Source organism: Sapajus apella, unplaced genomic scaffold (genome assembly GCF_009761245.1).
Source record: "Sapajus apella isolate SASKATOON/1434 unplaced genomic scaffold, GSC_monkey_1.0 scaffold165, whole genome shotgun sequence".
Lineage (NCBI taxonomy): Eukaryota > Metazoa > Chordata > Mammalia > Primates > Cebidae > Sapajus > Sapajus apella.
The window spans coordinates 454270-471144 of record NW_022437105.1 but is presented as its reverse complement, the minus strand read 5'-3'; the positions used below and the strand labels follow the sequence as shown (position 1 = coordinate 471144).

General features: G+C 39.6%; 1 protein-coding gene across 15 annotated transcripts in view; it reads right to left on the bottom strand.

Moving 5' to 3' along the window:
* AFDN (afadin, adherens junction formation factor) overlaps positions 1–16875 on the bottom strand; it is a 139627-nt gene that overhangs the window by 30988 nt on the left and 91764 nt on the right. For all 15 annotated transcript variants that reach the window (XM_032267073.1, XM_032267077.1, XM_032267074.1 and 12 more), the window contains 2 exons: positions 13577–13680; positions 12096–12182 (listed from right to left, as the gene is read on the bottom strand). In XM_032267073.1, the coding sequence (XP_032122964.1) occupies positions 12096–12182; positions 13577–13680 (191 nt within the window). The remainder of the gene's footprint in view (positions 1–12095; positions 12183–13576; positions 13681–16875) is intronic.

Below are 16875 nucleotides of genomic sequence, written 5' to 3'. Positions count from 1 at the left end.
ACACCCTGTCTGTGTCTGTCCACGCATCTCTCCCGTGGATGCCTTCCGCTCTAACCCCCACACCCTATGTCTGTCCATGCACCTCTCCTGTGGATGGCTTCCACTCTCACCCTGACATCCCTCTGTGTCTGTCCACACATCTCCCCCATGGATGGCTTCCACTCTCACCTCAATACACTTCTCTGGCCCAGTCCGAGATGCCTCACGGCCCACTTGCTACCTCCCTTCAGAAATCATTCAGCAGAGTCCACACACCACAACAGCCAAATGCAACCTGTGGTCCTTGAATGGATCCTTTTGCCATAAAAAAGCATTACTGGGATAGCTGGCAAAGGCTGAGCTTTTTGAATCAAGGGAACTGTGACACGCTATGGAAAAAGACTTCTAAGACACAGCACGCGCCCCACCATCCCTATCTGTTAAATCAGGTAATCTCTCACACATAAGATAATTAACTGAATTTATTTACACATTTAATAATTTTATGTGATTCATGAATAACTGTTTAATTCTATGCCTCGGCTGTTTAAATGACAATCTCATTCACTGAACAAATATCCACCAAGTGCCTCTACTGTCCTAAGCTCCATATACACATCAATGAACAAAAGAGACAAAAACCCTTGCCCTCCTGGAGCTGCTGCTATTCTTGAGCAACTGGTTTATTTGTAGTAATCCAATACTAATTCTTGTTGGAGTGCTGAAAGTCTTTCTTTTTTTTTTTCCTTGAAAATGCTGCATGCCTATTCCCTTTTTAGTCAGGTGTTTAAAAAGTTCTACAAGCACTAGTTATTTTTTTCTCTGCTTTCTACCTGACAGAAAAGCAATGCTTACTGAATATGAGAATGCCAACTGTCAGTGAGAATGGGCACTTTGCAACATTTTCGCATGGCATTATCTTCCGGTTAATATAACCCTGACCTTGTAATGTAAAGAATAAAAATCATCCCTTTAATAAGATAGCCAATTATTACCATCTCTGACAAGAAAAATGTTTAGCGGTCATACTAGTAATATATTATTTTTAGTAACACTATTGTAAACAAGGAAATGCCAAATATATATTTTAAAACAATAAATCAAGCCTCCTCCTTCCATTTCTGGTATTCTTTGCACAATCACAATTTTAAAGACCAAAAAACTGGCACGTACTTACGACAATCTGCACTAACAAAACCCTCTTTTTAAAATCATAAAAGAGAACGATGAGAAAGTGAGGGCGGGACTGTCTTGCTTCACCTGCACGCATGGCTGCCATTGCCTGTCAGTCAGCTCTCCCGCCACTCTCGGTTTTCATTTTCACAAGAGGTCTTTTTTCCAGCTTCACAATGAACCTCAGTCTCATGGCACTGTCACCTCATTTTCAGCTCCTTCATTCAGAGCAGTCATCACACACCTGAGGGCAGGCACTAGGCTCTTTTCCTTTCTAGCACCCTACACAAGCAGACAGTTAACATGCACGCTGAAGATGTGGACTCCATGTGAACGACACATGGCATTTAAAGAACCCAAAATCCTACACCATTTTATGACAGGTGATTTATGATACTATAAGCAATGTGAAATTTAATGCCTAAATTTAAGTACTGAAGCAAAATTGATCATGTACTACTGATATCTGAATGTACTATCTACCTTTAAATAGGATGAAGCTTGCATTATAAATTTCAGAAAAATTCTGGCAAAATGAGGACGCTCTCCTCTTAACTGATTTCCTGGTCTCCCTACGTCCACTTCTGTTTCCTGAAGCACAGCTCAGATAACACTATCCTGAGCAGACTTTTCTAACCGCCAGCTGCTGTAAAAATCCACAGCAGCTTCCTGCACAAGGTATTCATGGCTCCATGAACCAAAGTTCAAGCTTAAAGCTCGCTCATCATTCTCCACTCGAATCAGCCCTCACTTCCTCCCACTCTCGAGTTCTTGACTTAGTTATGTTCTCTCTACAGCAACTGTCTTTCTGATGCAGGGGACATGCCAAATCTTCTCCATCATTCATCTCCAAAGCTCACCTGCCAGCCCACTCACCTTCCCAGTGCCAGGGAAGATATCATCTCTTCTTCACTAATGTTCTCATCACATTGGATTTTCTTTGTTCTTTTCGAGCAGTGAATCACTGTGTCCTGCATTATAGCTACCTCTGCAAATGGCTCCTTCTTCCAATTCCACTAGAAGCTTCTTGAGTATAGGGAGCTCTATCCCTTCCAGAACAGCTTCTCAATTAGGCTGCCTTATAGTTTACTAACACTGATCAGTAAGAAATTTGGTCAATTTCCTGTTTAGTAAGTTAAGAAGCAACTGATATGCCCATTGTATATGGGTTAGCAATAAAACTTTGTGAAATTACTAGTTTGGAAAGAGATATAGACAGAAAAGCACTTCAGGCTGTGTACCCAATGTGCCCTTTTAGGAAGGGATCTCAAACCCATGATTGTCAGAAAAGGCACAAGTAAGACAGATTCTATTTTTCTTATATATTCAGAAAGTATCTGAATTCTAAGTTAGCATCGCTTCTTTTAATTCCAAGTAAACTGAATTTGTAAGTATATCTGTTTGTCACAAAAAGAGGTTTTCATTTAAGGAAGTAAGCATTCATGATAGAGCTAGGCATGGTGGCAGTCATCCCAACACTTTGGGAGGCTGTGGCAGGAGGACTGCTTGAGGCCAGGAGCTCAAGACCAACCTGGGCAACACAGTGAGACTCTGTCTCTACAAAAAAAGTGTAAAAAGCATTCATGATTATTAGAGACCTCAATTCAAAACATCCATTAAAATCTAAAAGGTCTATTCAAGGTTGGTCATAAAAATTGAATTTAATTAAAAGTCAAGACAATGCATCAAGAAATATATTTTGAAAATACTCTTAGAGACAGAAAGACAAAATAATGCGCAAGTAAAGAATATGGATCTGGATAATTTAAGAGGTGTCCCCATTCTGGTTGGCATTTGGACCTCTACTTCACGGACTGCTTCGGCTTCACAGAGGACACATTCCCCGTCCACAGACCCTGCACCTTCTGCACAGACACTCCTTTCCCGCAGACCTGCTGGGCCCTGTTCACATGCCCTTCCCTTCTACCACCTCTGTTTATCTGGATCCTACTTAAACTTCAGGTACAGCCCACAGTCATAAACTGGTCGTAAAAATTGTTAACTACAACTGCTGTATGGAGAAATTACAGTTCTACTGGTAATTATTTTAGAAAAACAAAATTATAGCTACCAGAGATGAAATAACTCTTAAGAAATGTCTGACTATGTATATCACATCAATATGGGCAATACCCTTCAACCTGAATCACCTCAATCTCTGTCCAACTAGAAGGTGTCTGCTCGTTCAAGGTGTCTCAATCTGGCCATGGCAGTACAGGCCTGGAATGTACGCCCTGACCGGAGGAAGAGCAGAGTAAAGAAGCTCTGCCACATCCCTAACTGCCTCTGCTCCTGGTCAGACGCCTCAGCAAACTGTCACCTATCAAGCCACAACAATTCCCTTACATTATGGAGCCCTCTCTACCCACCCCACTTCATTTGAATACATGAGAACTGTACTGCCTACAGTAAAAAACAAAAAAACAAAACAAAACAAAACAAAAAACTATGAAATAGAATTTGTTAATTTCGGAAATTTTAAACCACTTAATTTAGGTCTTATTTTTAAACAATAGAGCACAATCTAATGTAGTTTAGTAAGGCTGAACTCAAAATTTATTAAAATAATTAGTGTCTATTTTATATTTATATGCACACACAATTAAATTCATTTTATGGTAATTCTATTTCTTTTCTGTGAGTAAACAACAGTACAGATAAATCCAAAAGGGTTAATAGTTTTAAGAATTACTTGCTTAAAGGTACCTAATATGGTATTTGAAAAGATATTATTGCATTTTAGTCCATTTATTATTTGCAAAACTAAAAGAATAATCATATTCAGGATTACTCATTCCTCATTTAACAAATCAATTCTATTAAAGAAAAGTTCGGACAGAAGTCTCCTGAAGAGCAGTTACAGATTCGAAAGGACCAGGAATTAAAAATTTCAGTAAGTACAATTTTAGAATTTAATTAAAATACCAGAGGCAATTTTTTAAATCAACTTTTCCCCCTCTGGAGGCCCCTGAGAACATTTGTGGTGCAGCATCTAAACCTCTATGTTCAGCGTTTGCGCCCCTCAACATAATTTCAGCATATTAGAGGATACCCAATCTGGAGTACACGCTGACAGAAGATTTAGATTTTGTCCTTAAAAAAAGAAAAGGCAAAAAGGAAAACACAAAGCACTGCCTGTTTGATCTGAACATTTTAATCTTAAAATGAATCTTGAAACTGCTTTTCTTTCCATTAAAAAGGAAAGAGGGGAGATGGGACTAATGAGGGAGAGGAGAGAGAAGAAAGAGGACAAAAACAGGATGAAGCAAAGCTGTATCTGAAATCTACCTGCAGAGTTACAAGAGAGAATGGCAAGAAATAAAAAGTTACCAAAAATTACAATAAAACACAGAAACAACTCAGCTGCTATACATTCAGCTTTCCCTGGAACTGAGAAAGAAGCACGCACCTATAAGTTGCTTTGTGCAATCGATGAGAAATGGCAACAAGGGAAAGACTGCTCCCCAAACGTCTTCTCTAATTCTCTGACTACGCCTCTTCAGGAGAGGTTTTGTAGAAGTGTAGGTAGTCTCCCCACACACACAGGGAGGCTCGGTCAGGAGGAGCCTAGGCTTCCAACATTCCAGCAGCAAACCCTGAGTGCGTGTGGGAGTACAACGTGATAAACAGCATAAAGACATCATTAAAACACAATCAAAAAAAAAAAAAAAAAAAAAAAAAAAAGGAGCAGGAGGAAGAAAGATATGCTGGCAAAATCGTCATGAATCCAACCCTATTGTTCTCAGGTAAGAAAACCTAGCCTGGGTTCTCTGGCTAGAGATTTTTGAACAATACAGGGCTGGAATGACCTCAGAGCCCAGAAACACTTCACAGTCATCAGGCATGTTTCAGCCGACTCTCTGCCCACTTGCTGCTTTCCTCAGGGCTTTTCAACTGCTTTATTTCTAGTCAAACAAGTAAATCCAGGCTAGGGTTTTAGAAACATTCTAAAGATCTCTCTTGTTGGGTAGGAACTACCTTAATTTTGAAATAATCAGTTCTAAAATTCACTTTTTATATAAATTCTACATCCAGCAACCTTGAAAGTCAGTGGTGAGCTATCCCTAACAGGTCTGGTGCTGTGGGCAAGGCTACAGTTCCAGCTCTGGTTTTTGTTTATGCTTTGTATGAAATACAAACCCAACACCACCACATCTATCTCTTTCCTCTTCATAAAATGAACAAGAGAATGAAGGTGGTCCCGCAGATGGGATGCAGGAGGCTCATGAACCCCAGAGGACCACATGTCACATCTGCAGGGAGTGTGAATTTCACCAGGGCAGAGCGCACAATTCTCCTTGGCCTAGTAAAGTGGTGTGTGACTCGCAGATTTTTAGGCTTGAGAGACCACTGGAGGTGACCCTGAGAATCCTGACAAATCTCCCCAGAGTCCTGGCCTGCACAGGGGATGGATGGGTGGGTCTGGATGGCTTAAGCCTCCACTGAGAGAGATGGGGCAAGCCCAGGGCGGTGTGAACCTCTGGGCTACCTCACAGCTAAGATCCTACATCCAGGTAACTCTACAAATATCATTATTTTCTATGATCGCTCTTTAGGGGATTAACATTTTACATTCCTATTACGTTATTTTAATGCTGTATCTGAATCCAGCAATTAAGCCAATCCAAGATATCAGTACTTAGTACAAAACTATAAACTAGGTAAAAACAATATTCTTTTATATATAATTTACTATTTTGCTTTTGGCACAAAAATATATTGTTTCCAAATACATAAGAAGCCATGAGGGGCACTGTGTCGCTTCATACAACTTAATGGAAAGATGTTTCTGTTATCTCCATGGAAGAAATTGTAAGCACAATAGGAACTTTGCAACTGACTTTAAAAAGGAGGCCAGAATTTCCTGACTTCATTTGTTTGACTAGCTCTTTCCCACGTGGTCATAATTAGACAATTAAAGAAGGTCTCAAAGTCTTCAAAGGACTAAATTACAGTTCATGTGAGAATGTTACTCTCTAAACAGTGAGAAGATATGTTAATAAACACTGTCTTTACCCTCTCATTTTTAGGGCATAGGAATCTCCATGTTTTAAGCTAAGATTTTAAGATCTTAAAACTTTACATCAGTATACAGTCTAAAAGCATAAACTTGAAGATACTTAGGCATTAATTAACCATTTATTTTTAAATAAAATAGTAAAATATCCTAAGTACTTTAAAAGTGTCATTTTTATGGTCACTTTTAGAGGAAAAAAACAGGTTTTAGAGAAAGGTACACAGTTAAAACCACCTAATGGGGCCAAAAGTAAGTTACATCATGGATATTCTTATACACGACCTCAGCAAGTTACATAGTGGCAGTTGTCATATTTAAAGCAACCTTCACCATATTATACTCAGCAGGATAAAATATGGCTTTTTTCTTAAATAAGAGGCATATAGAAGCCTTATGTTTTTATGAAGCTTAAGAATTTGCAGCACAAAACAGAAAGCAAAAAAAATCTGAGTATGTAATTATAAGCTACATTAAATGGTTGTTGCTTCATAAGCAAGTTAATTATTGACAGGTTTAAACAAGTTATACTAAAAGAAAACGCATTCTTTCAAGGTCACAGCATGCATAAGAAAGAACACCGACAACAGCACCCTGAAGAAACTCACCACTGACTGCGTTCTTCCAACAACAGAGAACCACATTTTCATTTCTGGGACCACAACAACTTCTTGAACTGAAAAAACAACTGTCTACTTCTCTCAGTTTTCAACAGCATCCAACACAGCTGGTTTTTCAAGACCAGGATCACCACATTCTGCACTGGATGCAATGACCCGGTATGGCATTTATCAACACGACCTAGAACTAACGCAATATTCAGGCTCTTACGTAACCAGTCCACTATGATTACCATTCATTTTGTACTTTTAAACTTTAAAAACAGTTAGAAAAACAAAAAGGAAGGAATTGTTAGTAATTTAAAAATCCAAATTAAACAGGAAGCATCATGTTGTCCCATGGATGAGCAAGAAGTAGCTTGCTGAATGTCCCCAAAAGCAATGTTTTAAAAAGTAAACTGCATACCCACACCACTTCCAAATCATCTGGATTCCATAAAATTTAACTACCATGTGGAAGGCGAGTCAGGGAACTTAACACCAAAACACGGTTCAGGGTTACAGCAGCTAAGCCATACACCAATTTAGAAGTGGAAAAAAGAATGCGCCAAATACAAAAGCCACGCAGCTTACAGAAAACAACAAAAGCACACAAATTACTGGGGGTAAAGTTTAACTACACAAGTCTATAGGCTCTTCTGTATAAAAATATACATATATATACACCATACACTCATGATACTAACAAGAATACAAATAGGAGGTAATCTAGTACCGGCTCAACATGCATGACACAGTTTCTCTCTCTGAAGAGCTGAGGTAACTGTAACTATTACTGCTATATTAAAGGCAAGGAAACTAAGGCTTTGGAAGGGGGTGCGATGTGCTCAGAGCTCCAAGGCTGCCAGTGGCAGGAGCAGAACCCGCATGGCAGCGGCGTGACTGCAGAGCCCAGACATGAACAGAATCCTACGTGACGCCACCACACCAACAGGCTCAGGGCAGGGCTAGCGGTGAAATCCCCCTGTATACTGCCCTACCCTTCACTCAGAATACACCCCTGAAGTCCACTCTACTATAGTAATTTATGCAGACCCACATACCTATCAACTATACAGTGTAATCTCAGCAGTGTCTATGTGTTAGATGACTTTCCAAGTACCAGAAATCACAAGCTAACTGGAAAAGAATGAATATATTTAGTAATCCAGTATGCCAGGGAACTACTAGATTCATTTCTCTCTTTTCAAGAAAAGATGTTAATAGACGCTTCATTTCTGAAAATGGTACGCTGTCCAGTTAATAGGCCATTTCCTTTATTTCCTTTAGAGCATCTATATGCTGACATTCAAATTTTATCGCTAGCTCTAACCTTCTGAGCTTCACTATCCAACTATCTACTAGATAATATATATTCACTCACTTCAACAGGCATCCGTATCTCCAGTGTGACACATTCAAAGCTGAACTCTCAATGCCCATTGCCACCACACTTGCCCCTCTTCAGTTTCCCTGTCTTGGTAAATCACATCTCCATATGCCCAGTTGCCCAATACAAAATCAGGATTCATTTGGATACTTCCCTCTTTCATCCACTACTGCCTATTCACGAACCAGTCCAAAAGCTGCCATTCAACAAATATGTATCAGTACCTACTATGACCAGAAACTGTCAACCCTTCAAAAGTGAACAAGGAAGATGCCTGCCTTCACGGGGGTCTGCTCTAGAACGCCTTTGTCCTCTGCACACACAGCAAACTATCCCATCATCTCCACTGCCTCGTCCCTACCGTAAGCTTCCACAACCTCTCAGCTGGAAACTGGTACAACTTACTATTAGTCTCCGGCTGTGCGTCTCAGTGTCTCTAATCCATGTTCCAGAGTTGTAAAAATAAACTTTAAACATTGCACTCTAATCATATCATGCCTCACTTAAATCTCAAGGGTCCTTATTTCACCTATAATAAAATCCGCAGCTCTTTCCAGGTGCACCATCACAAAGCCTTTCTTTATACTACCATGTAACTCCTCATTCATAGTTTTCTGTCTGGTCCCTCAAGTGGTCAAAGGGCATGTGCTGATAAAGTGGCTAAGATCACGGACATCTTGGCAACAGAAGAAAACTCAGGTGTGACTTTCAATCCGGTTTGTTGTCCTAATTGCCCCCTGTCACCCTGGCAAGAACAGAGGTTAACATTCAGAGACAGACAATCAGAGGCCAGAGGACGCCCAAGAGAGGGTGAGCAAGTGCCAAGTGAACCCAGAGCTCCTCTCCTTCTCTCCTGCTATAAGGTAATGTGGTTCCTTCATACATCAGGAAATCGTACGAGAGAATCAAAAACTCTGAAAGACTGAATGCTGAGCTAAATCAGGCTTGAGTCTATATTTTTTTTAATTGGAAGAGGGGGAAATGGATAACGGAAGCTCCCTACATCTACCTCCACACTCTTAAAACCTCAGATAAGAAGAGCATTTAAAATAAGGTTACAGGATAAACTTAACAGAAAATATGGAGGTTAAACTTTGTCCACAGACTTGAGAATGGTAGAGTAATTTTTAATTCTGATTTTTTCCTGAAAATGGGCATTGACTCAGTTGGTAAGCAGAGAGAAAACACAGTTCTGCGGCTGATACTTCCCCTTTCACATCTCCAGATGTTTTAGTCCTGGTCCCTTAAATTGTAACAGCCTGGAAATATGGTCTGTGAGCAGGACCCTTACCAGGAGTAAGCAGAAATTCTGGATGGTGAGGTGGGCTGCGGGACCCTGGACCACCCTCTGCATGCGCAGGTGAATCCCACAGGCCTTGGTCTCTGAGAGGCAACCTGCTATACCCCACACAGCACCTTCAACCCATATACTAAAGGGTTCAGGTTCCTCTGATGAACTCCTAAGCAGACGCCCACCTTCAGTCCCAGGTTCTACTAATCCATCCTGCACATCAGATCCAGAGACAGCCTTCTAAATGTCAGTTTCATCATGCTACTCTTTTATTCTAAATCCTGCATTAATCTGTGGTGCCTATAACATCAAGTACAGACTCCTTAATCTATCAATCAAGAGTTTTAAAACTAATTAAGCACTCTGCCCTCCTTATTCCCCTCTCCCTAGTAGTCGCACAGGTCTCACTTTATCCAAATGAGGCGTACACAAGACTTGCTGCTTCCAGCCTCGCTTGTGCTCTCACTCCCACCTACGATACTTCTCCTTTATTCCTTCATTCCAATTAGGTTTCTTCCAAGGACCAGCTTAAATGCCACTTCTCCCATGATGCCCTCACTAATCTTTGTCACTTCTCCGAAATACACAAAGGTTAAGTTTTATGGCACCTGCATTAGATCTTGATCACATACTGTTTTGTAGGCATTTATGACTAAGATTATGGCTAACAAATTTTCCTCATAGCTAATTCAGTGAGAGTTTTGCTAATGCAGTTGGTAATTTGTTATCTTAAATAAATTAACTTCCATGATTAAACATGTATAAGAGCAAGTCAACTATCCATTCGGTAAAAAAAAAAAAAAAAAATGTTCTTATTTGCTGTTTTTCAACAAGTATTTTTTGCCTATTATACGCCAGGGACTGTGTTTGGGAGTAGGGATGACTACCGTGAAGATGCTACAGAGTCAGTCTGAGAGGGAAAGATACCAGACTCCTCATCATCTAATCCAGTTCTGAAAGTACCCTGATTTATGGGACAGAGATGAGTAGAGAGCTGCCAGGAAGTCCTTGCAAAGTAGGACACAAACGCTTTGTTTGCACTTTGGGAGGCCAAGGTGGGAGGACTGCTTGAGGCCAGGAGTTTAACTGAGATCAGCCTGGGCTGCATAGTGAGACCCTGTCTCTAAAAAAAGCTTTTAAATTAGCCAGGCGGAGTAATATGCTCCTATGGTCCTAGCTACCTGGGAGGCTGAGGCAGGAGGATCACTTGAGCCCAGGAGTTCAAAGCTGTGATTGTGCTACTGCCTGCACTCCAGGCTGGGTGCCAGAGCAAGACCCAAACTCTTTACAAAATTAAAACATAAAAATAAAAAAAGGCCTTGCAGTATGATGGGACAGGAGATGCAAATGTGCCCAGCCAGGCAGAGCCTGTGTACTTGTCAGACCACTCATTAGCTCACCATTTAGCCTTCAGTTCAGAGCCAGGACCTCAACATTTTTTCTCGTACTTCTAGATTTGTTCGTTGAGAAGCTGACCTTATGGCCTGCCCCTATACCCTCATTTCAAATTGGACCCTTCACAAATTAGAGGGGCTGAGGTGGAAAAACCTTTAGTGTAACCTTTTAAAAATCACAGGTCTCTAGGCAATGGGAATGTCAAGGTTTCAAATGACAGTCCATTTATTTCCAAATTAATATACAGGATAATATAAATCTGGTATAAAGAAAAAGAAACTACAATGTTTGACTATTAGCAATTAAAACATTTCTCAAGACACATTAACTGTGTAATTCGGAAGGCACTTCTATCACACTGTTATATAACATTTTCAAGCTTTTCATAGATTCCTAGAGATAGAAACAAAAATAAAAATAGTAGTTGCCAAAGTGTTATTTTTAAGCAAAATATTAGCAAAGTTGACTGAAACATTAGTTATTAAATATTAGCTAAAAACGTGTTTGTTTCATTGAAAATATATAGCTATGATTCAAAGCTAAAATTCACTCTAAGCAAACATAATTGAGATTCACATGGTGGAAGAGGCTCATGAGTAATGCCAAGAGTCACAATACTCATTTCTTTAACTGAAAGAAAAGATCTGTGTAGTTTTAAATATCCTGCCGAAACTAGCAGGTAAAGGGATTCAAACCCCAAGAATTCTGGGAGGATAGTCCAGCAGTCAACATCTGTCAGAACCACAGAAGGCCAAGGTTAAGAATGCCATTTCCTAAGCTCCAGGGCAGACCTACTGGAAGGGAACACCTGGAGATGAGAACCAGAAATCTCCTTGTGTAGCAAGGTCCCTAGGGGTTCTTATATGCACTGGGGTCTGAGAACATGATGAGGTGATGAACCTGGGCCCCACTTCCACTATGCAGTTTTCTACTCTACCAATGCTTTCTCTCCCCGCTGTGCGAATCAAGTTTTGACTATGCCTTTAAATTGTTTCCTTCTGAGTACCATCTGCTCAATCTCAAGGTATCACTCTAGCTACATTCTCAGAGTAGGAGATCATCCCTCAACTAATTGGGCCCAGTGAGCACACTGGCTTCATTCATGTAACAGCATTCCTCACCCACACAGAAGCAGAACTGAACACGTACGTTATTCACAGGTGGGAAAGTCCTCCCACACGGTCCACTCTGACAACTACTGATTCCATGTTTAAAGAATGGAGAGGACAACTCTCACATGACTAATTGGCCTACCTTTGCTGCAACAATGCTGAGGCCCATTCCATTCTGCTTTTTTAGGGTCACAGTGATTATTTCAGGTTCTTTCCTCAGAGGCTGAGCCTAAAGGATGAAAACAAATGGAAGTGCTTCTGTATGGTTAGGTAACTCATGATCTAGTCAATCATGCATTGGAGCAAATGGGGAAAGAAAAAGGGTGGGAAGATAAGCAGTAAAAAAAAAAAAAAATTTCAATTAATATAGCTATTCCTCAGGTATTAATCTGGTAAACTAAATATTCTTGACTCAAGTCTTAACGGTGAATCTAGTCATAAATGCTATTTAAATGGGAACTGAAAAACTTAGTTTATAAAACAAAATTAAACCCCCATTACTATCAGGTAGAAAGTCTGATCATAAGGACAAAATTCAATTTTTACTTTATTATCTTTCAAAATAAATTACCAGTCTTTTTGTGTGTGTTTCCAGAGAGGAAATTTAAACTTATTTTACACTATCTATGGGGAGGACTGCAAACATTGGTTATAACAAAGATGACCTAACATCTAGGTCTCTTGGGAGGCCGAGGCAGGCAAATCATTTGAGGTCAGGGGTTCAAGACCAGCCTGGCCAACGTGGTGAAACCCCACCTCTACTGAAAAATTCAAAAAAATTAGCCGGGAGTGGTGGTGGGCACCTGTAATCCCACCTACTGGGAGGCTGAGGCAGGAGAAATGCTTGAACCAAGGAGGCAGAGGCTGCAGTGAGCCAAGATTGAGCCACTGCACTCCAGCCTGAGCAAATAAGCAAGACTCTGTCTCCAAAAACAAACAAACAAAAAAGTATTAGGGGTAAGTTCACTTTGTCAGTAGTTCAATGTGATCATCCATTTGGTATAAAAGACAATCATCAATTAATTCAATTTCTGGAGATGGCCATGATATAATGCTCAAACCTAAAGTATGCTGGGGAGCCAAACTAATTACTTTGAATATACAAAAAAAAAAAAAAAAAATCCTGTTTGTGTTAAAACTGTCTATATGAAGCAAAGCAGAATTATCCTTAACATGTATAAAGCTGGGAAACCCTGGAATTTACCACTCTTTCACAAAAAGATACAAAATATTATGAAATAGCTTGATATATATTTAAGACAAGGCAGAACTGACTATAAAAGAATGAAATATTTTTGCCAAAGAATGTTAAGAAAATATTTTAAGGTTATCATATTAATATATTTTAAAAATATGTATTAACATTAAGACTGGCATAACCATGGGTATACGTGTTCTTTATTTTAAAAAGCACCATTGCTTATAGACAAAACTGTAAAAGATATGACTTGGGAGGAAAAAATATATATATAAAAATTATGGTTTTTAAATTTTTGAATAATACCGGTATTTAATGTTGATTTTAAATCACATCAATCTTCAGTATAAGAAAGAAACGAATCTGCATCGAATCTTCAAGTCCTAAGGATCCATTTCACTTCATGGTACCCTCAAAATTCTTACCAGCTCTGTGTTCTCACGCAGAAGGTGACTTTCATAATCTGCACCTTCAAAATATATTGTCCAAGTACCTGGTGAACGTGTGTAAGGAATTAACCTGCAAAATCCTAAGGAGGAAATGAGAAATCTTGTCAAAATAAGGGAAGCAAGATTAATTACTGATTGCTTAATATCCAATACACAGTATTGATTATTCTTACTCTACACCTTTATTCCCTCTGCAAACTGAATTACCGGACATTTAAAATTATCCATTTGTTTTGGTCCCAGAGTATTTCAGCATTAAGCAGTAAAGTGAAACTGGCCTCCCCTTCTTCTGTGTTCCAAAAGAACTTTTTTCTTACTTCTATAAGAAATTATCAAATCGCCTTGTCATTACTTCCTTGGAGAACTGTTTACTCCACTACAGTAAGAGGTCCTTAATAACGTTCAGAATATCTACTTAGCAAAGGGAAAGAAAAGAGGGAAGGAGCCAGAAACAACATGACATGGGGTGTCTGCCAGCACATTAGACTCTGGGTTCAACTACTTACATTCAAGCTATCGGGTAACTTGTACAACAATTCTAGGACTCCTCATCATTACTCTTTGTCCAAATTTCCTTTTAAGTTCATACTAATTTAAATTTCTTACAAATAAATTTCAGAATCATTTCATGTATTCAAGAGTGTCTCTGATATTTTCATCAGGGACAAATGACATGCTTTGTCAAAGTAAGCCTTTCATTCAAAGTATGTCATTCTTCATTTAGTCAAAACCTATTTTGTTTCTCAGCAATGTTTCTGACCAAGTCCTATCACACAGGCCCTAAACAATCGTAGTAAATTTTCCCTACTGCCATCTTCTTCCCGATATTAGCAGTTAATATCCATCAGGAGTGTCCTGTGTGACAGACTGTGCAGCTTTTCACCACAGTCTCAAGTGGTCTAAGAGCTTGGACTGGCAAGGAGTTTTTCCTGGCAGTAGCTGACAGTCTCATCCACTTCAGTGCTTCAACAAGGAGAAAATTCTGACTTATTTGTGGACAATGATGAGGTTATTTAAGGTAGGCAAAAAAAGAGATGTCAAAAACATATTCCGTTAAAATAAGTATACAAAGTAATTTTACTTAAGTTTTACTTTCTCATTTTTTAAATCACTATTTCAATTCAGATTCATGAAAATATAACCTACAACTTGCTTCTCTTTCTCATGTTTGAGAGAATCACTAATTTATCAGGATTTTGAAATCTGAACAACTATAAATTATTTTCTTTTTTTCAAGGGCCACATTCCATAACAAGCTCTGGACCATACTACAAACAGAGGTTTTGCTTTATTAGCTTAAGGAATGTACGTCGCTCAGACCAGGCATACGTCCTGGCTGGTGGTACAGTCTTGTCTCACAGAACTGTATTGTACGAAGACAACAAAGGAACATATACTGAGGGCACAAAGTAATTCTTTAATCAACTTGTAAAGAATTGAGTGTGAAACATTAAAAACACTGATGTCGTAAAAGAAAACACTTGATTCTTTGTAAGACTTCTAAAGGCATCCATGTACTAAGCTACATGTACAATCATCTAACACACATGAAATAACATGGTAATGCCAAGATCATGGAAATATTACATATGTCCTAAAATTAATTGTTTAAGAGTTTATGAGGAAGTCACGAAGAATACTCTATCATTAAGTTAAGAGCTATTTCCAATTTGGCGAGCATCTGCCCTATGGCACGTGTGATAAAACTGGCAGTTGCTTGTAAACTATAAACTATACACATTTGCAAAATGCTAGTAGTCACCTTGCATGCTTATTTGCAAGGTATTAATTATAAAAACAACTAGTTACTGAGCACTGAACATACAGCAGGCCCATGTAAGGTGCTGAGGATCACAGAAAGTGCACGCTCTCGGGGCCTACCCTCACTCCACGTGGAGGACAGACAGCAGCACATGTTTCAAACACAATGTGACCAGTGCAAAAATAGAAGCAAGTATCTAAGAATCAATCCTGGGGGAGGCATGTTAAGTGTTAAGATGACACTGAGGTTTTCCAAATAAATGGACACCTGATTAGAATTAAGAAAACAAATTAGTAAGTTCAACAGCAGGAGTACTGACAAAGGTTAACAGCACAGATATAATACACAGTTCAATGTTAATAACATATATAGTGTGCGTTATTTCAAGGTGGAGAAGTAAGGCTGGAAGATGATGTCAAGCTCAACAGTTTAAATTAATCCCACATGTGACAGGAGAAGAGTTCCCGGCAGGAGACAGCCATCCACAAACCATGGTTTTAAGATACCATGGCAGTATTTGAGGAGATCATCTGGCAACTAGGGCCTTAGTAACATGTGCCCGAGGGAAGCCTTTGGGAAGGAACACTGGCTATGGTTTCTGATTTGCTGAGATGCGGCATACCTAAAAGGATACCTCAAAGCACCCTGTGGTGGCCAAGTGCTTGCTGCTTGGAAGCTATGCTGCTGCCTCTGGGTCCACCACTGTGTGGCATGAGGCTTTTCCCAGGGAGTGGCAGAGCACGAACTAATGCTCTGTGGCTAGTTCAGGTCCACTCCATTTCTCAGGGCACTGCAATCCAGCCCTCCTCCTTCCTCAACCTCATCACAGGTGCATCTGTACCAAGACTGAAGGCTCTCCCTGCCTACTCCTGCTCCTACCCCTTTTCCTTCACACACACTTTGCTGAAAGACCTCACCCCAGCCTGATTCACCTTGGCCTCTTTCTCTGCTTCTCTGAGGATGGCACTGGGACTTGAGCACCTTTTGGAAACACACGTCATTAAAGAGGCAGCCTTTGTAAAATGATTTTTAACTATCAGACACTTTGAAGAGATCTTTAAAGGTATAAAAACGTATTTATTTTGGGGAGTGAAACATTCACTGAAGTTAAAAAACCACACTCCTCATATTTACATACCTATGGGCATAAAACCTTTATTGTTATTACTTTTGTTTGTTTAAACAAATCCCTACACTTTGAGTCTAGCTTTCTACTCATCTGAGCTGTTTTCTACTTTATGAAAAAGTGGCAGAGTGGGGTTAAAATTTGGTCTAATATAAAACCTCATACATCAGAAATAACTGTGGTGTTTTCGATCAGTATAGATCACAAGAAAATGTAGTAAAGGTGACATAATAAAATCCGGGAAATCAGTTGTACTTAAACCTTTCAGGGCCCTAAGCCCTTCACATAGAAAGCACACGACATGCTGGAGTTTGGGTCTTGGCAGCACACAGGCATAGGCCAGTGTGGCACTAGTGGCCACAGCAGCAGCAACAGCAGCACTCATAC